The sequence below is a fragment of the Podarcis gaigeae genome, assembly GCF_964106915.1.
Source record: "Podarcis gaigeae genome assembly, chromosome: 3".
NCBI classification, from domain to species: domain Eukaryota; kingdom Metazoa; phylum Chordata; class Lepidosauria; order Squamata; family Lacertidae; genus Podarcis; species Podarcis gaigeae.
In genome coordinates, this window is record NC_139680.1 from 68,897,256 (window position 1) to 68,924,111 (window position 26,856).

General features: G+C 43.4%; 1 protein-coding gene across 2 annotated transcripts in view; it reads right to left on the minus strand.

Moving 5' to 3' along the window:
* EZR (ezrin) overlaps window positions 1-15,492 on the minus strand; it is a 37,452-nt gene extending 21,960 nt beyond the window's left edge. Inside the window, exons 1-2 of one of the 2 annotated variants that reach the window (XM_083732496.1) lie at window positions 14,815-15,492; window positions 12,843-12,939 (exon numbers count right to left, since the gene is read on the minus strand). In XM_083732496.1, the coding sequence (XP_083588622.1) occupies window positions 12,843-12,854 (12 nt within the window). In that variant the 5' untranslated portion in view covers window positions 12,855-12,939; window positions 14,815-15,492. Of the gene's footprint in view, window positions 1-12,842; window positions 12,940-14,424; window positions 14,583-14,814 lie in introns of those variants that run through there. The other variant, XM_083732497.1, reaches the window with a different exon arrangement.
* Between the last annotated feature and the right edge of the window lie 11,364 nt (window positions 15,493-26,856).

Below are 26,856 nucleotides of genomic sequence, written 5' to 3' on the forward strand. Positions count from 1 at the left end.
TAGAATTAGGGCAAGGAATTGACCACATTAAGGGAAGGCTTTTAAATTACAACATAGGTCTCCCTGTTATATTAAGAGTTGGAGTTATTCTGGGTTTTTAAAGAGGTAAAAGCATGCTAATTATTTTCCTTATACAGTTATGTTGCCTCTTTTAAAAGAGCATGGTTGAAGCAGAAAATGAGCAGAGAGCAGTTTGCGGACATAGCGTGATGACAACTGACATTTCTGTATAGCTAATGCTGTTCATGAGAAACCTATGTTTCTGCAATCCAAGATAAGAAGACCCCAGTGGGTCAGAAGTTAATATGATCACTACTGTGTCAGGTCAAAGCCCACTTAGTCAAGAATTCTGTTTTCCATAATGTCCAACCTAATGTTTCAACACAGAACTCACAAAGAGGGTATAAAGGTACCCTTGTTTGTACCTAGTATTTGGATCTTAGAGATATAGCATATCTGAACATGAATACTCCATTTAGAGATGGTGGCCAACTTCCATTCCTAAACTTGCTCTCTATAAATGTTCTAATCTGCTGTTAGTGGCTGCTAGACAATATGGCACAATGGGTTAATCAAGCATTTGTCCTGTTCTATATCTCTGTAGATTAATAAAGGTAAAGGTAAAGGTACCCCTGCCCGTACGGGCCAGTCTTGACAGACTCTGGGGTTGTGCGCCCATCTCACTTAAGAGGCCAGGGGCCAGCGCTGTCCGGTGACACTTCCGGGTCACGTGGCCAGCGTGACATCGCTGCTCTGGCGAGCCAGAGCCGCACACGGAAACGCCGTTTACCTTCCCGCTGGTAAGCGGTCCCTATTTATCTACTTGCACCTGGAGGTGCTTTCGAACTGCTAGGTTGGCAGGCGCTGGGACCGAGCAGCGGGAGCGCACCCCGCCGCAGGGATTCGAACCGCCGACCTTTCGATCGGCAACTCCTAGGCGCTGAGGCTTTAACCCACAGCGCCACCTGCGTCCCCCTGTAGATTAATACTAGGAAATAAATCATACTGGTTTTTCATTACTCTCAAGCATCAGAAAGTTGTGGTCAGAACTCTTATTCTGAGCATTCTAAATTAAAAAGAAGGTATTATAGGAATACATGCAAATTATGCATTCTCAATATCTAATCTTTAGTGTGATAAACCAAGAGTGGAGAAGTGCTAAAGAATGTTTGCGTTTTTCTAATCCTCATTCCAAGCACACACACACTTCCCCACAATTTAACAAAGGCTATTTTTAAGCAATATGGTCTCTCTCTCTGTGTATCCCAGGATATCCATGAAATATAGTGACTGGATTTAACAAATTCCAAAGGCTATAGCTAACCATTTCTCAATGTAAATCTTAAAGGCGTTTCAATTAAGAAAACCTCCTTCCAACCCCCACATAATCAGGTCTGATAAGATTTACTTCTAGCCTCTCCTTAAGGAATGCACATAATCATACTCCTTACAGAGCACAAAAGCTGCAACTCCCTTATATTGTTTACACTTCCTGGAGAAAACCAATACCCACATAAAGCAAATTTGAATTAAACCACTAAGGAAAGTTCAAAAGACCTATGCATTTCCTTAAGAGTCCGAGTATAGACATCCTCCTTAGCTGAACTTTTTATTCCATCATTTTATGTAATAAAAAAGCCTTTACCTGCTAAACCTGAAATCATACATACAACAGTAATGTTTCCAACCTCAGAAATTAGTTATAAATGCACAGATTAACCCACTACACATACAGACCATCCAAAATGTGCTTTAAAACGGTCAAACTAGATGTTACATTAATATTGTAGTTAGCAACTACTGTTTTGTTTGTAAACAGAACATGTTTTAGTTATAACTTTTATAATTTATACAAAATACAATTACATAAAATGATAGGAACATAATGAAATATTGTTGAAGCAGAAAAACAAAATCATAGAGCTGGAAGGGTCTTCTTTCTAGTGCAACCCCCTGCAACGTAGGAAACTCAGCTAAACTCATCCACAACAGATGGCCATCCAACCTCTGCTTAGAAACCTCCAAGGAAGGAGAGTCCAGAACCTCCCGAGGGAGATCCATCTTCCATGTATTATAAAAAGTAAACACTTATTTGACCCCAGTTATTTGACACAGAGGAGGGAACCTACAGATAACAGTCCAAAGGCATACCCTCCAACATTTCTCTTGATGAAAATAAGGACGTCCTATTCCATAATAATAATTTTACTATTTATATCCCGCCCATCTGACTGGGTTGCCCCAGCCACTCTGGGCGTCTTCCAAGATATATAAAAGCATAATACAACACTTAACATTATAAAAACTTCCCTATTCAGGGCAGCCTTCAGATGGCTTGTGGGGGTCAGATAATTCCATACTCTCCAACATTTCTCTGGTGAAAATAGAGACGTCCTAAGGAAAAGTGGGACAGTCTGGGATCAAACCAGAAACTGGGACAACTTCTGTAAATCCGGGATTGGTCCCTGGAAAACAGGGACATGTGAAGGGTCTGCAAAAGGCGCACAGGGAGTTCTGCATATATGGGAGAATTTTAAAAACAAGCGGTCCTCACTGACCTGATGCAAAAAGATCTTGTCATCCAAAGGAGCCCAGGCTGTCTATATAAAACACCATAGCCCCACACACCTTTACCTAGGAGTAAGGCCCACTGAACTCAGTGCAGCTTTCTTCCGAGCAGACACTTAGTTATTTACTGGATGCAAGCCAGCAGCATCAGACAACCCTGCTCGGCTAGGCGCTGGTGTGGATTTCGCACCACGCCATGCAGAGCCAGGCTGATGGCCCTCGGCAACATCCAAAGACCCTAATCTGCTAGGCGCCGGGGTGGATTGTACCTGCCTTGTGGAGTCAGGCCCAGGCTGCCACCTGGTCCAGCACTGGCGGCAGCTACAAGCGGTGGTCAAAATGGGAGTCTCAGCAGTTGCCCTTTCCCGCTGGAAACAAACTGACTGTTCCAAGAAAATGCATTTGGCAAAAAAGAAGCTCTAGGCCGCCCCCTGGTGGGTTGCCTCCTTACGTGCTAAGCAGGTAGCCTGCCAATCAGGAGTTATATATTTAAAAAATTCTTTTCTTCTCACTTCCCCCTGTGGCCCCATGGCCTCATGCTGTGGCTCCCCCCATTTACGTAATTTTCACCTGTGCCCCCCCCTGGAATATTTGGGGGGGCAGAGGGTCATGGCCCCCAGTTGGGAAACACTGGTCTAGAGAGTGGCAACTCAAGAACAGGTCTTTTCTATGGTAGCTCCCCACTTGGGGAATGCTCTCCCCCAAGAAGGCTGGCCTGGTCCTTCCATTACATAGCTTTAGACTCCAGGCAAAAATGGTTCTCTTCAACCAGACATTTGGCTGATTAACATCCTATGGCTTTTTAAATGCATTTGTGGGAGGGGGATTTTATGTTTTATTGTGTATTTTGTGTTCTCATTTTGTATTTTCATATTGTGAACAACCTTGTGATCTTCAGATGAAGGGTAGTATACAAATTTAATAACTTAATAGGCATATACAATATAATAATATAAAAGCATCTCAGAATCACCAAAGGTTGCCTTTTACCAGGTCCTTCAAGGTCAGGAACATTATGTGGACCATCTTCTGAGAGCAGGTTAAAGAACAGTTGGCTATTAGGAGAAGGAATAATGGAGCTTGTGGAGGAGCAAGAAACAGAATTGGTGAATACTTATGCTTGTCTTTATTGTTTCGTTTACTGCACTCCAAAACAGTATCACCTACTCAGCTGTCTTAAGCAAGCATGATGCAGTTCCTTGATAGACATAACACGTGTGGGGTTTTTTTTGCCATAGATAGGGTTGCTCAGTTTTCAAAAGCAGATTCCTATACATAGAGTAAGCATAGAGAACAGTTGGCCCTCCAGATTTTGTTGAACTCCCATCATCTCTGTCCATTGGCCATGCTGTCTAGAATTGATGGCAGTTGTAGTTCACCAACATCTGGAGGGCCAAAATTTCCACAAACCTGTGTTGGAGGTTAACAGAAGGAACCCTTTGTGGCCACTAGTGTGGTAGATAAATAAATGTAACTTTCAGCATTCTCAATGGAGCTAAAAATCCCAAGGTTAAACTTTACAGGGCCTATCTACAAAGACTCTTTAGACCAGTACAAAGAACAAGGCAGGATGGGAAAAGTTGTAACTGAAGACCAGTGACTACCTCCTCCACATATCCCTTGAAAATGGAATAGCAAGATAACTGGGAACCCCAGGAGAAAGGTTACAAGCCTCATCATAAATACCACAGTGTTATTCCTGGGCATAATGGCTACAAGACAGAACACATGTCACCAGTTCTCAACACAACACTTCACAATGGCTTCTGCAAATGGAGAAAACTCTCTTACAGACATTGCTTGTCCACAATGCAACAGTCACCTTTATTAGCTCCTATTAGCAATACAATAATTACTATGCAACCATACGATCAGCTTTTTCATGCTCTAGCCTCAATCTTCCTCTTGCAGTAGTTATTTACCGGAACAGGAATAACTAGGGTTATGCATTCAGTTTGGACAAAACCAACATCCAGAGATTCAGACCTCGTCCAGAGCAGTCTGAAGTGAACCAGGCCACTCCTGAAGTTTCAAGGGACACTTCTACAATGTGGTGCTCTCCAAATGGTTTTAATTACAACTCTCATCATCCCTGACCATGGACTATGCTGCTTGGGACTGATGGCTGTTGCAGGCCAAATGTCTGGAAGGAACCACATTTGGAAAGTCTGCTTCGGAGGGACACAGAAAATCATTAAAAATAGATACTCTTCCCCAGTTCTCCATAAAAGGAAATGGTAGGCAGGAAGAAAGTGTGTGCGTGCACGCACTTAGGTGACAAAAATTGTAGCTTCCAACCAAGGAATGCTTATCCTTTTTACTTCCAATGACAATGCTTTGGAGAGGGATGTAGGAAGGATATTATCCAATGTTATTTCATTGTTTTTCACTGCTTCTTTTAACTGTGTTGACTGGAAGAAGCACTCAGGGTTTCTAAGAATGGCTTGAGAAGAACTGCTAAGATAAAGAGATTCCGGCCCGATATCTCACCACTGCCACCTATAGCCAACACACACTCCTTTACTGGGTATCTGGAGTTCTGTTGAATGCCCCAACCTCAGACAAGTTCTACATTACTCCTGGTACAGGAAAGTTAAATATGTGCTTCCATGTTGTAATGTTTTCAAAGATTTTGTAGAACTTCTGTGACTTGGTTTTTTTAATAGCACAGAAGTAAATAATGATAGTCTTCAACATGATCTAAGTTAACGCTAATGTAAATAAGGCAATAATGGAATCCAGGTTTAACACATCATGGGCCGTAACCATTTTTGAAACCAAAGCAAACATGTTGAGTCATTAAAAAAATAAATAAACCATGTTCTGCTTTTCAAATGGATGAAACCAGTCATACACTGAAGCAAGTTCGACTGCTTGATGGTATATTTAAATATAAAGAACTCCTAGGCTCCTCTATTAACTTGATAAAGAACCTCCTAGAGTAGCTGTTGAGACATATTTGCCCATCTAAATTAAAAACAAAAACAAAAAACAGATACATTTCCAAGATAGAAAGATTAACCTGAATGGCAATATTCATAAATAAGAAAAAGTATTTTACACAATAAATAGCTGTTATTCTTCTAAGCAATAAACTAATTCGCTTACTCTTTTCCCAGTCAATGAGCCAGAATTTTCCACAACCTTACTGTAATTTATATTTTGGAACTTATTTGCCCCTCAACCCCATCAGCTTTAGGATCAGGTAACACAGACACACTAGGGATAACATTATATTGCAAATGTCACCTTGTTCTTCCTAGTATCAATTGGCAAAGGCTCTAATGAAAGCACAAATAATAACAGGAGGAGGAGTAACTTTGACATGCCCTTCTGTATAACAGAAACCAGAAAAAAAACTGATTGTTGAAAAGACCCTTACTGAAAACAGATTCCAACATCTAAAATAGCTAATTTTAAAAGGTTCAAGAAACAATTAAAATGCTGCTTCTCCACATTATCAAATGCTTTTTGGCGTCTAAAAAGAGAATAATCTGCTTCGGGAGGGTGATGCTTGGAGAGTGCTCTTTGGCCCCATGGAGTCTTCAATGTGGGGTTCCTCAGAGTTCAATTTTATTCCCCATGCTATTTAACATCTATATTAAACTACTTAGTGGGGTCATCTGGAGTTTTGGAGTATGTTGTCAGCAATATGCTGATGACACACAGCTCTGCTTCTCCTTTATATCTGCAGTGGATGTGCTGGACAGTTGTCTTGCCTCAGTAGTGGACTGGATGAGAGCCAATAAACTAAAGTTCATATAAGACTGAGGCACCGTTAGCGGGTGGCTTTTAAAAAAAATATATAAACCTCCTTTTAACTGCCTTTCACCTGGACTGAAGAACTGTCATTCTAACTTATGATGCTTCATCATCTTTGGGAGAAATCTTTGCTTACATACTTTATGTCACCAGGGAATGTAGCACTTGGTGGTATGTATCATGGTCAAATATATGAAACATCAAGGGATTTTCTAAGAGATACTTTTTGGCTATGGTTAACATCCAACATTTGGGACTAAAGTCATGACTTTTTACTTATGCAAAATATTAATATTCCCCCAAGCCCATAGAGCTTGTTAAATTAATGTGAACTGATTTTCAATGTAGAAGAAAACTCTGATGAAGCTAGCTGCATCATTTTGTAAAATGGTAAATGTTTATATCTACACAGATTAGGATAGTACTGTCCAGTTTTGGGTGACAAATGATTCATGTGCCTTTGCGCCACACATACTATAAGAGACTAAACAAACCCTTTGTACGAGGCCAAACACAGAGAAAAGCAGCAGCCGACTGTACCAAACTCCTCCCTAATCAGATTTCTTTGTTGCAACAGCTGTATGCAGATTGGTAGTTCATTAATAAAAGGAGATGATTATGCTAAGAATGGATGCTTAAGCTTTATTTAGGAAGTGTTCTAAAATACAAAGAAAGCATATAGACTTTATGTGGTGAATGAAAAGAAAGCAGCAATCATTTGATGGCAGGCACTGGAAATAGGCTAGTAATTACATCCTTCTGGCTAATACGCAGAGAAAAACTGTTCCACCATATGCCCAATTCAACAGTACCTCCTGCTCTCACGAACATAACAGTATAGTCAAACCTCTTAAGGAACAGGGCCAAATATAATTTTATCCATGTGTTCCATGTACACACTTTTTGCTATTGCTGGAAAAGCAGGACATATTGTACATGCAAGTAGAAACTAATTCATTAGGCTCTGCCCAGCCTGTGTAAAGATATCCTGAAACATAGGCAAATATAAAAATCTCTAGAGCCTGTCTCATATTAATATTTGTACCTTAATATTTTCTTTACTCCAATGCATTTGCTTTGAATTAAAGTTTAAGCTGCCTTTCAACAAGCTCTGCCCTGTGAATCAGTGTACAATTTTATTTTAGCACTTGGTATTTTCAGACAGGTCTTAAATGACGGTCTTACACAAGAATGTCTAGGCACCATACCAGATATGAAGCCATTCATGAAATGGACAGTTGTGAGAATAATTTTTTATACAGGAGGTGTGACGGGCTCAGTGCAGATTGGAACCTCGGTGAGAGTACTTATGTCTAAACTGTTTTCCATTTTAAAAAAATAACATAGTGGCTTACAGAAGCTGATTATCATGGGGAAATACATCCTCATGTTTGATGTGGGCTTTAACTTTTTGTTCCCTAGTGCAGTACCATTTTTTATTTGCTAGATTATCCTTTAAAAAAAAAAAAGTTATTCATATCAGTTCAGTCTAATTTATCCCAGAGTATCTACTTGCATTTGCCGAGACTGTAACTCAGAGGAGGGGACTTAAGCAGCTGTGGGAAGGGGGGGGCAGACTTCAGTTCTCACAACTGCCTCATTGGGGAAAGACCTACGGGGAAGAGTTGCTGGGATCATGGGTATAGCCAAGGTAAATCAATAAAAATACTTAAGTAACCAAGGTTCACCACCCAGTGTGGTGTAGTGGTTAAGAGCGGTAGTCTCGTAATCTGGGGAACCGGGTTCGCGTCTCCGCTCCTCCACATGCAGCTGCTGGGTGACCTTGGACCAGTCACACTTCTTTGAAGTCTCTCAGCCCCACTCACCTCACAGAGTGTTTGTTGTGGGGGAGGAAGGGAAAGGAGAATGTTAGCCGCTTTGAGACTTCTTTGGGTAGTGATAAAGCGGGATATCAAATCCAAACTCTTCTTCTTCTATAAATCATGGCTACACCCATGGCTGGGATCACTAGGCCTGCGCTGTTTTGGTTTCTATGAATAAGGAGTTAACTTCACTGACACAGTGGTTTTTTGTTTTTTTATTGCTGACCTACACCCGACTCCAGCTCCTAACAACTTAAGCTAAAAAAAAAAAAAAAGTTGAAACGTCCAAGCTTGCCTAATATGGTATTATTTACAGTTGGCATCTATCCATTGTTACTAATGAACTTATGAGAGATTTTCAGCCCATAACACTGCTTGGAAATAAGCCCCCATGTTCTACTGGGCTTAATTCCTAGTGTTTAGGGTCACGGCAGTGAACTTCATAGAACTGAAGCTGGGATAAAGGTGGGTTGCACGCATAGCTTCTGCTTCTCTGTGGCAAACTTGGGGAGCCTGTAGTCTGCCAAATGTTGCTGGACCTACAACACCTGCCAGCTCCAGCTCAGACTAGCATAAGCAATAGCCAGGAATTATGGGAGTTTTACAGCAACATCTGGAGAACCAAAGGTTCCCAGCCCATGTTATAGAGACAGTCCCGTTCTCCAAGGGAAGGAATCTTTGAACGCCCAAATGCCTGTAAAGAATTCTGGGCAGCTTCAGTTCTGCAAAGGCAACCTTATTTCCAGTTGTGAGCCTGTAAACAAATATGCATCTCTCTTCAGCAGTATTAGCAATTGCAGAGGGTAGAGCTGGAGCAAAGAGAGGGGAGAATTCCGAAACTAAACTTCGCTTTTTTGAAACGGGTGGATCAGCAATAACTTTAAGCTAGGTAATCCCCCATGGTGATTTTTCTCCTTTCCTAATAACTGTATCAGTCAAAGAGCTACTTAACTGCTGATTATGTAGAAAGCTGTGCACACACTGCTCTGGTAGGAACCATCACAGATCCATGCCTGTAAATCCCCAGCAGCACCACACAGCTCAGAAATTACTGGAAAGGTGATAGCTGGCTTTCCCCATTTACCTTGCAGACCAGGTCAGAATTTTAGCTCTCAAGACATTTGTTGACTGCAAGAGAAGGAAGAACAAGTTCACCTCTACTAGCTGTTGCTCCACTCGTCAGCTGACAGGTCAAGCTCAGGCACAATTAAGAACACAGTTGTAAGCAGCTTTAGATGATTAGATGAAGGAACTTTTCCTCAACCTACAGAAATGTTTCTGTGTAACTAACCAGAGCCCAGGAGGTCATGTTGAGGTAGGGCATTCTCACAGAACTTGAGTTTCTAATTCACCTAACTGCTCTATCCAGCTGGATTGAAAATGGGAGAAAGCCTCAGATTACATAGGAAGTGGACTTCTATCATCACTACAATAACATCCGGGTGTGGGGTGGAGTGGGAGAATGGAAAAATATGAAGGGAGGAAGGAGGAAATGTAGGGGGCATGGATACCCTTGAAGTTAAGGTATAGCATTTTGTCCTGGAAAGTATCAGTAGGAATAATGAATCCAATATTAATCTAAGAAAGGTATTTTGTGCTTATGGCAGACTTATAAACATTCTGTTCCCATTACAAGTTTCAGGCAATGACCTATTTCTATTACATGTTTCTGGCAGTGACCTCACACCTTCTCCACAAACCTGTATGGCAGGCCTGGTTAGCCTATGGCCCTCCATGTTGTTGTACAACTTCCATCATGCCTGACCACTGAGCATGCTGGCTGGAGTCCAACAACCCTTGGAGGGCAACAGGTTAGCTGCTCGTCAGAATCATGATGAGAACACACCAATTCAAAACTCTGAGTTAACTGGATAGCCATGGGCAGCTCACACTCAAGTTTTAGTTCCTTCATCTCTAAACTGGGAACAGTTATTGAGGATTGTTTCAAAGGTAAGAAAGCTACCCTTCTGAAGTATTCACGTAAAAATTCAGAGCTAATTTCTCTTCCATCTCTAGTCACAATGTGGACAAAAAGAGTAGCTTGCCTTGAACAGAGAGCTAGCTGTCACATACATAATGAAGTAAACCTTTCAGTTTCTAAGGGTGGAAACGGAGTTATCAGCAATTGGCAAACATATTTATCTCCCTTTTCTCAAGTCAAAGTTTTAACCATTTCAATCCACATCACTCCAACTTGCCACACCTGTGGAGCAATGCAGCAGCTGGAAAAAACAACAACTACCCAACTACAGTAGAAGTAGGTTCTCACTAAAAACTCATCCTGCCATTTTAACCCACCCTCCTAATGGTCTAAAAGATGACAGTGATTTATATATTGCTGGCTCTTTATCAAAGAGTTCAAATCAAGAAAATGGATCTCCTCAGCATTTTGGCAGCAACAAAGGAGTGGGACATGCATTGTTTCATTTGATTGTGGTTTTTGTATTGCTGCATTTTATTTTGGTATGGCTAGTCAGCCATGCCCTTTGTATGCTGCCTTGGGATCTGTAAGGATGTTGAGTTGTTTAAAAACATTTTAAATAATAATATTTGAAAAATTACAAAAACAATTTTTTCACTAAGCCCTGTCAGACTTTCAGTGACTTGGGAGCTGGTCCTAATTTCTTGAGGGGACTGATTCTGTTTGTTTGCTCACACACATATATAGTGACAAATGTCCTTGATTTAGACTAGCAGCAGCAATGGCAAAAGCTTCCTTGAAGGGGGGAAGTGTTTCACAATGTTTTCTGCAAAATCAAATCATCTTAGACCAACATATCTCTGCTACAGCAGCTCGATCCTAAACATTACTTACAATTAAGTCCCACCAAATTTAACGGAACTTACACCTAACCTAAGTGTGCACAGGATTGATCTCCAGGACAGAGAAAAGCTCCTTTGCTTAACAGTAGCACAAACAGCTTTTCAGCCACAACTTCCCCCCTGTGGGAAGCTGAAATAAATGGCTGAAGAACTAATAGGCCATGAGTGGGGAATTTCAGGCCTGGGGGTCAAATGCAGCACTCCAGGCCACTCTATCTGACCCCCAGGACTTTCCCCGGGCCAATCCATCACTATGCCTGCTCTGCACCCTCCTTAAGTGCTTTTACATGGCTGGAATGTATCCTTGAACTGTGAGAATGCCTCTTGCTTGCCTGGATGTGTGCATGGAAACCTCTGACTTTTGTGTAGCTGGAATGTAGCTTATAGTACAAGCGACACATGGGCTGCTCTGGCCATGCCCACCAACGGCATGCAGCTCCCTGGAAGACTGTCCATAAAAGAAAAAGGCCCTCAGAATGAAAAAACGACCCTGCTCTATTCATAACCTCTTGCCACAACAGTTATGAGGTCAAAGGACAAAAGAGTGTCAAGAATTTTTGCAGCACTACCAAGTCTTTAGGTAGCTAGCCAGAACTTATGCTTGAGAGTAGCAATTTGCAAGACACCACCGCCACACAAACCAGCTCCCCACCACCATGGCAAAGAACTCACATGGCATCCATGGAGTTTTAACTGAACTTATGAACATCCAATGTGTACAGTTAATCTCTAAGTAAAGTAACTGAGTCATTTTATAACCCATTTACACAGGCTGAATTAACACTTTAGTTTCTTTCTTGAAGAAAACACCCTTTATCAAGCTAATGAACTCTGCCATTCCTCTGAAATCCAAGTTCATTATTAAACTGCTCCTTAGATACGAATTCTGCAGGAGAAGCAAATTCTTTGTATCCATGCAACCTGTGACTTGGTGTGAAAAGTAATTCAGGAAAAGTCGCTCTCAGTGTGATCACACAGTGCAAGGTCAAAAAGGGGCCACAGCTAGAGGAGATGTTAAGCTCTAATACAGATAGTATTAGTTGCTTGAAGTTTTGTTACTGAAATGCAAACCTAAGTGCAATTATGAAGTAAGCCCTATTGAACAGTGCTTACTTCTGTGTAAACATGTTTAGGATTCTGCTGAATGTGATTACACAGTGGGGGTGGGAAGTATAACAAACTTAAATTTAGATTCAATTAACTTTCAAGCCAGCGAGTATAAAAGTTAGAGAGTAAACATATAAAACATGGCAGACTCATAAAAGCATCAGTATGGACCAATGTTCATATGTAAACACAACTCCTACCTTCTGTGGGATATGAAAAAAACAAGTTCCTGCTGTTTGTTCTTTTTTTACAATGCAATCCTAAACATGCCTACTCAGAGGCAAATCCCATATAGCCTCAATCAGGTAATGGGGTTTTTTATAATAAAGATTTTTTTTAACTTTCATAATAATTTCATTAGAAATTATTTTGACAGAACAAAAATGTTATTTGAATTTGGACAGATATTACTGTATTTCAACTCCCAACAGCTTCAGCCAGTCAGGGATCATGGGGGATGTAGTCCAACAATATCTGGAGAGTCACAGCTTAGCACCCCTTCCCTCACCCCTCACCCGATTTAGGGACAGCTGTGCTATAAATTTTCAAAGTATAGTTTCTTTAAGATAATGCCAAGGTTGCAGATTCAATGCCCATATGGGACAACTGCATAGTCCTGCATTGCAGGGGGTTAGACTAGACGATCCTCAGGTTCCCTTCCAACTACAATTCTGTAACTTCTACAATTCTTGTCCTAAGAAAAACAACTAAATGAAGCACTAATGAATGAACAGTGTAAGGTTCTGTGGAAACACTTACTGGTTTTGGCATTTTCGGTTCTTGAAGTGTTCTTGTTGGTCCAAAAGCAAATATTCATGCAGCAGCCTAAGGATATTCCTCCTTTCTTCTACAAGATCTGCGCAAAGAATCCAAATAAATAACACACTAAAGTTAAACTACAGTGCAAGGCGTGGGGAGAGAAGTTCAATAGAGAAGTTCTACTTAAGCCTACTCAGGTGTAACTCTTCAGTGTGCTCAGTTGGACACACTCCCATATAAATGTGCATAGGATTGCAGCTTTAAGCAGGTTAAGTAAGCAAGGATGATTCACTCATGACCAATAATTACTTAGTTACGCCAACCCCTATAGAAAAAAACATAAAGCCAGCAACCTCACCCAGCGAAAGAGGAGTCTGATTGCAAGGAGAGAAGGTCATTTGCTCAGCCACACCCATAGGAACAACCACAATTTCAAAAATGTTCAAGGACATGCATGTGTGTGCGCGTGTGTGGAGAGTTAATCATATTTCAAGTTTTTCCAAACAGTGGTCTCTTACAGAACAAGTATCCAAGCAACACGGAATCAACTAAACCCCTTGACTTAAAACTTTAAGCCTTAAAGGGAAACGGTCTGCGTTCAAAGTCTCTCTGCTTTAAAGATCTCATAGCAGTAATTCACTAGCTATACAGCCCTTTTAAATAAAGATCAGGGACCTCCCCGCCCCCCTCCCTTCCCGCATTAAGACTGCGCTGAAGCAAGCAAGTTGCAGGCAATGATTCTACCGAGTCCCCACATTCAATAAAGGGCTGAAGCTTGCGAGGGAACAACCTTACAGAGTCAAGGCTTCATTTTGCCTCGAAACGGGGCAGGGCAAGAGGAGTTTCCCGGTAGCTCAAAATGTAGGTCTGATGTAACCTGCAGTCTTTCACCCACAGACAGGAACTGCTTCAGCTTCCTCCCCTCGTCAAACGACACGCTGAGGAAGAACCGGCCCGCGTATTATCAATAGCTCTGCTTTTTGTACTTGCATTAATCACTCCGGAATGAGTTGCCGCCAACGGAGTTTCGTATTCGCTCCCGTTTACGGGAAGCAAAACTCGCTCCCACCCCGCCACCCCCACCTGCGTGCATGGCATGGAAAGGGAGGGAGGGAGGTATAGGAGCCAACGCCAAGGAGATATTCGAGGGAACCCCCCCCCCGAAGTTTGCCATCCAAATGGTTTGCGTGCGCTGCTTATTGTGATCGCTTACGTGACCCCCCCCCCCAATATTTCATCCCTGGCTCAGAGAGGGGACCCACCCTTTCTCCAACCCCGGGACAAGTAAGAACAAGCTGCCTAACAGCGCAATCCCAGCCACCTCTACTCAGAAGTAAATCCCGTGGGATTCAATGGGGCCGACTTCCAGGAAAGCGCGCTTCGGATCGCTGCCTCGGTCACCCCTTTAATACCCCCAGATCCAAAGAATTCAAGACCCGAATCGAAATAGGCCGGTTTGCAGAGGATGTGAGTAATAATCCTGTTGCGAGCATTCCCAAGGGAGGGGGCGCGGATTTAAGCGGCAAATCCTTTCCCCACTTCCTTGGGCGTAAGAGGCGCTGAACTAGTGGGGGGGGGTTACTTCTCCCACTAGGCTGACTCGGGCCGGGCTATGCAAGACAGGGCGGCTCAAACGAGGCGGAACAGAAAAGCAGCACTTTCCGGTTCAGCTTTCAAGAAGCGCAAAGAGTCTCTGGAAAGCGGCGGGAGGAGAAAAACTTAATGAGGCTTTTTGGGCAGAATGCAAACGCGCCGCTTCCAGAAGCGCTAAATAAGTGCGCCAACTCCTCTCTCGGAAGAAGAGCCGGGCGCTAATCCCCCGCCGCCCCACCTGTTGCCGAAGCCTCGGCTGCAGCGCCACAAAAGCAACTTCGCGCCACTTGGTCGCCGCCAAGTTTCCTTCCCGGTCCCCCTCCCCAACTCCCGTGAGGACCGTCGAGGGTGGGGCGGGGTTTCGTCCGGGGGTCCTTACCTCGCCGTGGCAGGTCCGTGTGGCTCCGACCAGGCAAGGCGGCTGCTGCGGCTGGTACTGGGCGTCCTCTCTGGCTGCGCTCTTGGTCCTCTGGGCGTGTGGGCGTCGCTGCTGCCCCTCCCCGGCTGCTGCTGCTGCAATATGGCTGACGCGCGGGCAAGCGCCACAGGTCTCGCCTCGCCTGCCCTTCACCCCGCCTCCCCTCCGCCAGCCAGCCCGAGCCGCGCGCGCGCTCCAGCTGCGCCTTCCTCCCGCCTCGACGGCTCGGAGCGCTGCGAACCTGCGGAAGGAAGAGGCGGAGGCGACGCCGCCGCAGGAGACCGAGCGCGCCTGCAAGATGGTGCGGGCCCTGCTAGCGAAGCCCTGTGATTTGCACAGGGAGGGGCTCGACGGCTGCAGGAACGGAGGAGCCGGAAAAGTCGAATAAAGAGCGAGCTCGGCCGCGGCGTCTGCACTGCAAGCCCCCCTCTCGCGTGGTTTGCTTTCTAGGGCGTCTTAATCTTCCAGCCTGCAGCCCTAATCGGCACGCTTCTTTGTTGCTGCGAAACAGGCGTCTGCGGAACTCCTTTGCCACTTGACGAGGCTTTAAGGGGCCAGCAATCATGCTCGTTAGCAACAGGGTTCTTGGAGACAACGAACAAACAGGCACAAACCAGAACCGCAGAAGTTTTGATAGTGCTGTATAAAGGTCCCGGGACAGCAGACAACTGAAGGTTTATGTTTCGGTTCTGCCCCATTTCCTGTAAAAAAGAGTTGCAGAATTGGAAGGGACCCTGAGGATCATCTAGTCCAACCCCCAGCAAAGCAGGAATATGCAGCTGTCCCATATGGGGATTGAACTTGCAACCTTGGCATCAGCACCATGCTCTAACCAGCTGAGCGGTATTCATGCAGAAGGTTGTAAATTAGGAGTAGTGTGCAAGAACTCTTCCTCAAATTCGACACTGAGCAAATAGAGCGCTCCTCCAAAATAAACCACAACCAGGAGGAAAAAGAAGCCCAAACAAAACAGAAGGGGGGGGATGGGGACGGACGAATTAAGTTGCTTTTCCCACGCTTTTGTTTTTGTTTCTTCACTGCTTATTTATTTGCTCATCATCCGGTTCTGCCGAAGTTGAAATCTTGCACATTTCTTTGCAGTTTTTGTTTGGTTTTTATACTTACCTGCAAGTAATAAACTCAAATAACTTCTAAGTAGAGGCACAGGATTGTGCAATTAGTTTTAATTTTTTATTCTTTTGACGGTGTTTATGCTGCTTTGAGACATAGCTTTCTTCTTAGGGGGAGAGTTGTGTGTGTTTTGTAATGTAAACTTGCCATTTTTCATTTTAATGTTGAGCAGCCTGGGAATTTGATTAAAGGGTGCCATGGCATAACATGCTCACAGCAAACAAGCCAGTATGCCCCTCCCTTCTCCAAGAGGCTCCAGGTGCATACATGGGGTTTCCCTAATTTATTCTTACAGTAAGTGTTTGTGGTAGGCTAGGCTAAGCAAGAGCACATGACTCAAGGTCACATACTGAGTTTCCTAGCTGAGCAAGAAGCTGAACTTCCTCGCCCAGACCTGCACAACTTATGATCCATCAATCTGGATCATTGTAAGCAGAGGCAGGGAATCTTTGGCCCTCAATATGTTGTTGGGCTCCCAGCTCCCATCAGCGCATCAGCTCAGCCAACACAACAACTAATGAATACATTGGAATTTGTAGTTTAGCAACATGCGGAGTGCCACAGATTCCTCACCGCCCCCCCAGAGAGAAACCCACAAAATAAGTGAAGAAGAGAGAGGTGATACTGGTATGCATGGCTAAATGTTAAAGTGTCACTTTCCGTTTCAAAAATTCTGAATTCCCTAACTGAAAAGTTACAAAAAAGTGATTTGATTTGATTTACTGTATTTCTGTGCCACTTTTCATTCAAATGAATCTCAAAGTGGCTTACAACCAATAAATAACCATAACATAATAAAACATAATAGTACATTGTGAATACAGCATACATCATATAAAATAATTAACAAATTATCAATAAAACAGTTGCAATCTATAAAAACGTAACAGAACAGCAACTAAAAAATAAGCTAAACTTCACAATTATGGCAGGTCGTGTGATTAACAAATCAATGCAGCATTTAGAATCCACTAAACAATATTTAAAACATTAACAAAATAGCAATTAAAATAGAAGCTAAGCACTAAGTTCATTCACACAATCTCTGCACCCCCATGACTCATAACCTTTCACTCTGTTCAGTTCATTCAAATACACAAATGCACGCAATACCTATTGTTAAGCCAGCTCAGCCAGATGCTTTGCTGGCTGGGGTCCTGAGTAGCGGGCCATGGTGGAGATGATGGGGCTCTCAGGCCTACTGCCAGTGGTAAGGTGGATGTTGACTCCAGGTAGCCTGCCTAGGCACTGTTGAGGAGGAACTAGCCCATATTGCTTTCAATAATCAGGAGGCCCATTCCCACCTGAGGAAGTCCAAGACAAGCCTGTCCCTCTGGAGCAGCGACTGGCACTTGGTGTAGAGGCCAACCAGGAGGTCCAGCAGTGGCCTTGTGGCCTGTCCACCAGGAGCTGCTCCAGCCTGTCAGGCCCCACCCTAGGCCAGGTGGAGAGAGGCAAGGGCAGGGCCCTCAGGCACTCAGCTGGTCAGTAAGCTTTTGAGTTCAGCAGAACTCTTCATCAGACTACTGTTCTACTGTCTTAGAAGAGGCATGGCTATAGGGAGAGTGGGTGCCTGCATTTCACAGTATACCGCTGCACCACTGGAGGTTGGGCATTGTAGTCTAAAAACAACCGGAAGACCATAGGTTTACAATTTCTGCCCAAAGTCAGGATTCTGCCACTAGTTGCACTACCATAGACACAGTAGACAAAATATGAAAAAGTTTAGCAATAATTATCTTTCATATATACAGGCTCTAGTTGTCCTAGTTATTTAGGGGCAGTTCTTATTTTCTGCTGACCTGTCCTTATTTTTTGCATTTAGAAGGAATATTGGCAAAATTTTCAAGTGTGAAGTTGCCAGCCTGGTCATCCTTCCAAGGAGCCATTGTCTATCCTTAGTATATGTGCATGAACATTAAGGAACCATGCAGTAATCAACCTGCTAATCCGCACACTGCACCTGTTGAGGTCTTTGATATGTAGATAACCTATTGTAGGATAATTGTGCTTTTCTAGTACACCTTTTGCCAAAGAAACAGACACCTTCCAGGCCTTTAAACCAGTGCAAGACAAGCAATTGCAGTGTAAATGAATACAGCACACAGAAAGTACTGAAAAGTAGTGCCTTCAGCAGTGTTTCTTAGGACTCTCGCAATGTTTCTTGGCATGAAAATAGAGCTGTGTTACAAATGCTGTTTTCTTCTTGCTGTTGTCTTTTGAAAATGTTACTGCATTTAATCATTGTGTGATTCACATGAAACAAAATTACAGATGACCCTTTGAAAATATTTAACTACTTTTCCTTGTTGGCTACTTTGAAACAGGCTATTCATTCATACACAGTAATCCCTTTTCCTTCACTTTGCCTCATGTCTGGCCAAGGGTCAGACTATCAAAAGAGGCAGTGGACAAATAAGAGCCAAGACAGCTCTTTGTCATTGTGTCCAGTTCCGCATTCCTTTCATGCAAATCAGAGTTCCTTGGAAAGGGGGCAGGGGTGGAAATGTGGAAATCTACAACTCTCTTGAAAACTCCTTACAGTCCAGTCCAGAATTTATAGCATCCTCTCATCCAGCTAGCCATACATTAACTCATGTTTGCAGACCTGCTGTTGACACCTAGATCTCACATTCTGGGAAATGTTCCTCTGAGATTGTGACTTTCAGAACAGAAGCAATAGCCAGGGTTTATTTTCTACTGGGAGAACTCACTCTGTGATCCCAAAAGGAAATTAAGAAGATGGGAAATGGGGAAGAAAGTGGGTGGAGGAGATCATGGGAAGGAGTCAAGTACAGTGGTACCTTGGTTTATGAACTTAATCCATTCCGGAAGTCCGTTCTTAAACCGAAACAGTTCTTAAACTGAGGTGTGCTTTTCCTAATGAGGCCTCCTGCCGCCAGTGCCCTTCCACCGTTCAGATTCTGTTCTTAGACCGAGGTAAAGTTCGCAAACCGGGACACTACTTCTGGTTTTGCGGAGTTCATAAACCGAATCGTTCGTAAACAGGACTGTTCTTAAATCAAGGTACCACTGTACAAGGTGTTTCTAGATCTAAACTGCTTCCCATCATTTATTCTCAGCTAAACAACACCTGAATGCATACAGTTCGGAAGAATTGTGTAGTCTGTAAGCACTGCTATTTTTCTAGAGAAAGAGGTTCGTGAACTCACCGTGAACTCACCTGTGTTCTCTTAGAATAGCAATGGCACCCACCTGAGAGCTGGCGGGAACTGAGTTCTGGCTGAAAAAGAACAGCCCTTGTCTGTAAGAGGACATGCTATTTCAGGGCAGGGAACAATTAATAAGGAACAAAATCAGAGACAGGGCATTTAAGAATCAGTCCACAACCAAGCATCCTTCACTAGCTGTGCCCTTGGTCTTCACACTATCTCTGGAGGGATGAATCATACACGAGGCATTTCCTACATCCATGCAGGGTGGTGGAGGATATGAAGCTTCCATTCACACAATTCCTCTGTGTGATGATTGCCCATGCATTTTGCTATATACATATGTGCTGTTGCTCCCAGTAACTGCACACACAACAAAGTACTCGTGTGATCCTCACACGTGTTTTACATATGGGCCTGGTTTTCCCTAGATGTATTTTGCTTGTGAAATGGTTAAATACTGCCCCCAGGTTCTGGATTCCAAAGAGGCACCCCGATTCTTCGCCAGGCTTCTGGGCTTGGTCACTCTCAGGGGTGCTACCAACTTAGGGCTCATTGCTGTGCAGAGGTGGGGAAATGTTTCCACCCCAAGTGCTGCATTTGCTCATGGACAACCTCCTTCAGAAAGGTGAGGGAGGGGTGTTTCCCAGTGGTGGGAGTGACCAGAGGCAAATGTGGTTGGAGCAGTGGCTGTGACTTCTAGCTTTATACTATAGGCTGCGTTCTAGTGATGCAAAAAACAGTGATTTCTACACACACACACCCCTCCAGCCAGACAAACAGGGCACTATCACAGCTCAATAACATGTTCCAGCCAGGCAAAAGCACTTGAGGATGGTGCAGAGCAGGGACATAGCCTGGGGAAAGTCCTGCTGGGCAGGTAAATAGGCCTGGAGGTTCCACACCACCCTTTTAATGCATCAGAAAGATATGGGGCATTTGGTCACCAGACAGCTGCCCTGTCTAAGCAGTCCCATCTCCTGCAACCAAGCTAGTGCCAGGTGTATTCCTCTGCTTTCCTTTGGACCACATCAGCGAGGCTAGGAGTGGGGTTTTGTCATCTGGGCATCTCAGGACCTCCATACACACTGCCCAAGCTGGCACCCCGAGGAGGTCACTTCAGTGCTGCTAATGCAACAGTTTGGCTTCACCCCTGGATGCACACTCCATTGTCTCTTGAGTCAGAGAGATGCCAACAACAAGAATGTGTTGCATCTTCAGGATGAAATAAGGTATTTTTGTTCATTTGAAACGTTTGAAAATCCACCTATCAAAACAATAAAGTTATCATAAATGACAAAGAAGCTGATGGCAGGATATAAGCAACAGGATAGAGAGTAAAATAAATCAAATGCTTTTCAAAATGTATTATGCATTTAAGTACTACCCCAAAGAAAAGTAGCTTTTGTTGGTTGGTGCCAGATTGGCAATCAACACAGCTATCATCACAAAATAAGGAAACATTTAGTTGAGTCCTTCAGGAATTATAAATAATTCATAGAGTGCAAAGTGCTTTGTGGTCTTTGTCTCTGAGCCAGCAAGCTCCTATGCACACACACACACACACACACACACACAAATATGTGCTTTTCTAAACAATCGTTCCCACATCCCGAAATATTGAGATGTTGCATTAATGTGTGTGAGATAACAAGTAGTTTGTGTTTTCTTATTGTACTGCTGTTCAGGAAAGGTCCCATGTGATGTTTGCTGGTTTTTGTTTGGCTAAAGAAAAAGATTTAAGTATAATTATTTCCTGGATGCCTAAAATTCAGGTTTGGGGGCAAGAACTCTTTAATGAGAGAACCCCAGCAGATATTTAAAATCACCAAATATGCAGCAAAGCATTGAAACATAGGTTGTTAAGACCTTTAAAATATCCCCTTCTAAGCTGCTTCCAAAATTCACCACTTCCTTTAGCATAGCAAGAGACCACACATTTGGTAAGGTGAAGATGTTTACTTACAAACTCTTCAAAGGTCGGGTTCATATGCTTTCCCATGCAGCATTGAGAAAAACACAGGCAGTTAAACTTAAATTCTCAAGTGGTGAATGTTTCTAAATAATTTGTATGGAAACACAAAGATGGCTTGTTTAAGCCATGCAGTCTAGGCTCAGAGCAACAAGCCCAGACCTCCTTCCTGGGAGGGTTCGCATAGTGGAAGATGGAAGAACAAAGGCTTGATAACCCTTTCTCCCAAGATGAGTGGGGAGTGACCTAACTAAGCCTGGCAGGACAGCTTACTTTATGGTCTTAACAAACAGTGCACAAAAGAGAGAGAACACATTAATGGGGCACAAGCTTTTGTGTACTAGAATCAGATGTGTGATGTACCTCTGACGAAGCAGGTTGTAGTTCACAAAAGCTTGTGTCAAAATTGCATCTTCTGTCCCTTCCTCTGAGAAGTTCACTTACAGCAAGATAGACTAGACTGAGAGAGTGATATGCTCAAGGCCAACCCATGAACTAGGCAGAAATTCAAACCTGGGACTCTAAGCCCAATTCTTTAACCACCATACAATGTTCTCAGCCACTAGGTAGCTCAACAGCAGCCACCCAAGATAGGCCCATCTCCATTAATAAACAAAGAAGCCTCTCACCCTTAGAGGTAGTTGCTAAAGACAAGTGTCTTGTTGTTTTGCCAAGGTATGGGAGGAAATGTTGAAGTGTGTCTCTGCCATTGTCCTCAGCTGTTTTCATTACAGACAATAAGGAAACAAACAGCCTCTTTGGCAGTTATTTTGGCTTCGGACCAAATTTGATGTGACGGTGAGTGCCTCATTCATGTATGAAGCAGAGTGGGATTGAGGGGTCTGATTTTAACATCCAAATGAGCGTTTGCGAGTGAAGAGTAAATTCTCCTTGACCTTACTTCTCTGTGATTTCTTCTTTTTCCCTCAGACTGATACTGGATGGGATTTGGGTTGGGACAAGAGTATATGAGTGGCAGGGTGTGCAAAGGCATGGTGGGGCGGGGATTGAAGGTTAGCTTTCCTTTCCTTTGAAATATCACACACAACAATATTTGCCTTATATTGCAACAGGGAAAATACATGATTGAGCAAACATGGCTGCTGCCATTGTGCCCAGTGTGGCCCAAAGCCTTGCCAGTATAATATACGAGGTGAGGATGATGAGCACCTTTACAGCTGAAAAGAAAGGATTTGAGCATTGGTTGTAAACAGTTATTAGCAGAGGTTATCTTGTGTAGGAAAGGGTGCGAGATTTGACTATGGGTGGAAGGACACAGGAAAAATGCAATTGCACACAGCAACAATAATAGGTTTGGCTTCCTTGGTATGCAGAGTTATTACTGGTACACTGGCACTGGAGAGTCAGAGTAATAAGTTTAGATGATCTCTTTCACAGGGCTGACTTGCTGGTAGAAAAACAAAACAGCCCATGAGAATGAGAAAGCTTGCAATATCTTTGCAAGTCAGTCCAGTTGACAGACATCTTAGAATCTGTATTCTTCCCGACATATGAAATGTGTGTGCAGGTTAGCAACCTTTTCTTTTCAAAACCACCAGGCAAAGGATGGCCAAGGAATTACTCATGTGACCAGGGCTGGCCCTATTGTTAGGCAGAATGAGGCAGTAGATGTTGGTGTGTGTGTGTGTGTGTGTGTGTGAGAGAGAGAGAGAGAGGGGGGGGGGGCAGTAGCTCCTGAGCTCTCTAGCCCCCTTCCACTGGAGGTCAGAGCTATGCAACCTGCCCTGCACCCCTTTAGCTGGCCTGCTGCCCTCTGCCCATGGTAGAAGACACTGTCCCATTGTTGAAGTAAGCTTCCTGTCCTGTCAGCTTCTGCATGTGGAACAGGGGATGCACCATCTTGACCTTTGGCTCGGGCAGCAAGATGTCTTGGGTGGTTGGGTCAGCCCTACATGTGACAGAAGGAGCTTGTCTTTGTAACTGATAGCAGAGGTGAAAAATCAGTTTGCAACATTTTTATTTACATGCATAAATAACATTTTAAGGGGATACAAGAGTTCAGGTAACACAGAATTTATATGTGGACTGAAAGATAACTGCTGCTCCCAGCGGCCTGAGGATCCTTGCAGAGCGCCTAAGTCCTTAGTAAGTGTGTCCTGTGCTTCTGCCTTTGCTTCCTGGAGCTCATGTGTGCTGATGGATTAAGGCCTTCTCAAGTGGATTAGCTGATCAGGGCATTGTGCTCTGCCTCCGAATGCTTCTCAAGCATGCTCCAGTTTTGCTTCCTGTCTGCGGCTATGTGTTTTTGAAAAGAAGACCTCGCCAAACAGAGAATCATAGAATTGTAGAGTTGGAAGGAACCACGAGGGTCATCTAGTCCAAGCCCTTGCAATGCTGGAATCTTTTGCCTGACATGGGGTTCAAACCCACAACCCTGAGATGAAGAGTCACATGCTTTACTAACTGAGCTAAGAGCCATAGAATGAGTTGGATCAGCTCACATTTCAACATGGCGATGGAATATTGGCTACATAAAGTTACAAGAAACAAAAGGAAAACTCTGGAAAATACCTTTCAGCTACTTCAGCTAATAGCAACAAAAAAGCACCCCCCCCCCAAAAAAAACTTTCTGAGTTTCCTTTAGGCAAAAATGACTTTGTTCTTGCCCAGCCCTCAATTGTAAAACGAGCATGGAGTCGAGCCATTTCCTATAGCTCCCACCTACTAGCATCGGATGCTCGAATTAGAGGTGGTTTCTCCAATCTGACCCTAAGAGATATTCATAATTCTCCTTGGAAAACTACAATTAATCTCAAATTCCGCTCTCTTCTCAATTTGAACTGCAAAACTGTTTTTAACTTAGAGTGTATTAGCCCGGCGGCCCTACCTCCAATCAAAAAGAAGCTCCAGCAACTTGACTTCTCTAACACAGCTTCCCATGCAAGAGGGCCGTGTTCAGGCTTAGCCCTAGCTATTCCACCCCCTGAAGGGATCCCTCTATACTGCCTCACAATTCCTTCGGAGGCTAAGCGAAGGGCCTTTACCTGTGCCTGTCTCAACTGTTTTTCTACAGCAGTTCTGTCGGGTCGTTACTCCAGAGTTTCCATCGCAAATAGAACATGCTCCTGCAATGACACGGCTCTGGAGACTATGGAACATGTAATGCTCTTCTGTCCCAACTGGGCAGATGAAAGATCTCGGTTTCTAACTCCTCTCGTGAACAAGCTTCATCTCCCAATCCAGCCTTGGATAGTGTCCCTTCTTCTGCAGAATTCTGACTGTTGGATTACCGAGATGACAGCTAACTTCCTGCTTAGTGTGATGAAGAGGAAAGCGGCACCAACTTCTTCTTTAATACCACAGATGTAGTCGATTCGTCGCACAATCGAACCTGTTTTTGTATTCTCTGTCACTCGATGTTTTAAATCCCCTGTTACTTTTGTTACCCCCCCTTTTTCCCCCCAAAGTATTTCGCCCAGGACGACATCCACTTTTATTTCCCCACCCCCATTTTATGTTGTTATTTCTATGTATATTATGCTATGGCCACGGCTAATGCAATAAAATCGATATTGATATTGATTGACTTTGTTCTTGTTTTACAGCAGAGATAAGGAACATGTGGCTCTCCAAATGTTGTTTAACTCCAACCCCCACTGCCCTCAGCCAGGAGACCAGCTGCAAAGTAGGTAAAACTTTTGCTTCCATCTTCCTGCTCTGCCTTGCTACTACTCCTGGCTGAAGGGAGGAGCGGTGCTGGACCAATCCCTGGAGGAAGATGCTGGACTCATCTGCAGCTGATTTGCAACAGCTGGCCTGACATCAGGCTTTTGGGTGGGCTGGGGAGCTTAAAGGGGTGAAATAGCTATTTATTTGCTCATTAGTAGGTGTGAGTATTTGAGTAAAATTATTATTATTATTATTATTATTATTATTATTATTATTATTAACACAGTTGGCATGTTGTTTATATTTCTTTTCATAGGTTATACAGTACTCTATATTATATTAATGTATTATATGATTCCTCCCCTTTTCCTTCCCTTATGGTATTATGTATGTGTATGTGCTTGAATATGTATATTATTGTAAGCCTCTTGGAGACCTTTTGGGTTACAAGCGAGTAGTAAGTTTAATAAAACAACAACATGGGGGGGGAGGAGCTTCCAGCAAGATTTAGAACCTGGATTGCCCAAAGCTCATTGGGTAACCTTGGACCAGTTGCTACTTTTAGCCTAACCTACCTCACAGGGTTGTTGTGAAGATGAAATGGGAAATACACTAGATATGCTGCCCTCATCTCTTTGGAAGAAGGGTGGGATATAAATGCAATAAATACTTAGCACATCATTAACAAGCAGAAAATGCCAAACCTCTGAGTTAAACTGGAGCCCTACTTCATGTAGCCAATTATTTAAGAGGAGTTCCTCATGACATAATTATTATTTTTGTAGACTCAAAGTACCTTTGGGGAGAGGAAGCATCCTTTATTTTGTGTTTATAAGGTACACAGTAATTTTTGAAGTACAAATACTCAGGCCTGACTGAGTATTTGGGCATTATTGACTGAGGAAAGATTAAGCCATACGTAAGTTTCTCACTGAAACCAGTGGGACTAAAGTATGCTTAACGGGCACATATATGTTCTGGATTTTTTAAACAAAATTGCTCCGTATTTGAAGACAGATGGTCTGGCTGTCTTCTTGCAAGCTTATCTGAGCGCTATGGGAAAAGGGAGCATGTAAATGCTCATGTATATGAAAAGATAATAATTTTGAAACTTTTTCTGTCTTTTAGTGTTGGTATATGCCTACTTCTTACTGAAGTGGCAAAGCTGTGCCTGGATTGGATTGAAAGTGAAGGTCTCACAGGGCTGAAAAAACCTCTATGTTGTAGACAAAACATCCCTGCACATAAAAAAAACTAGAATCTCATGGATAAAGTTTCTACCCTTGGCTTCTTCCTAAAATCTAGTTTTATATGTGCAGGGGTTTAATTTTTTTTGGTATAGCCAGAGCATTCAGTCATGTGTGTCAGCTGCATGCCTTGATACTTTTTCTCTGGCACTCTTCCATCGTCTAGTTAGTAGCTTATTTTTTAAAGAAACTTTCTATAGTGGAAGTAGCGCAAGCAGTATCAGAATCAGCACCCTCCACTCACAGGTATCTGTTTAAGTTTTCACTGTTGCTATAGGTGATGGCACCTGAAGAGGCACTGGTGGTCTCAGCTTGCTGTTTTGACACTACACAAGGAAAAACAAAATGGTGGGCCCCTCTCCCTTGCTGTGCCACCGCCATCTATGGCGGGCAGTGGCAAAAAAAGAGAGAGGGAAAGTGAAATATACTCGGAGCCCTGTAGTGTTTTCATGCTCTTTATTGCAGCTTGTAAAACAGTGATTGAATTGCCCCCCCAAACCTCAGGCTTTTATATACATTATTTACACAATGAGTCCCATCTGATTGGCTGATTCTGCTTCCCTCCTGGAGCCTGATTGGTCTTTTCCTGCAGGTCAATCAGTTGTTGCATTCTAGGATCCTACTTGCCTATTGTTCTAGGATCCAAGCTTAGTACATAACAGAAAAACAACCTCAGCATGGGCAGAGGCTGCTGGTGCTGTGTTTGGGCTGCTGCCACCTATGACAATTTTTTTTAAAAAAAAAATGTTTAAAAGTTGCTGGCCTGGAGAAGGGAGCACCAGGGAAGGGGGGCCAGGGCAGAAGTCAGTGGTGGTTGCCCACAGAATGTATGTCCCACTGCTGCTCATGT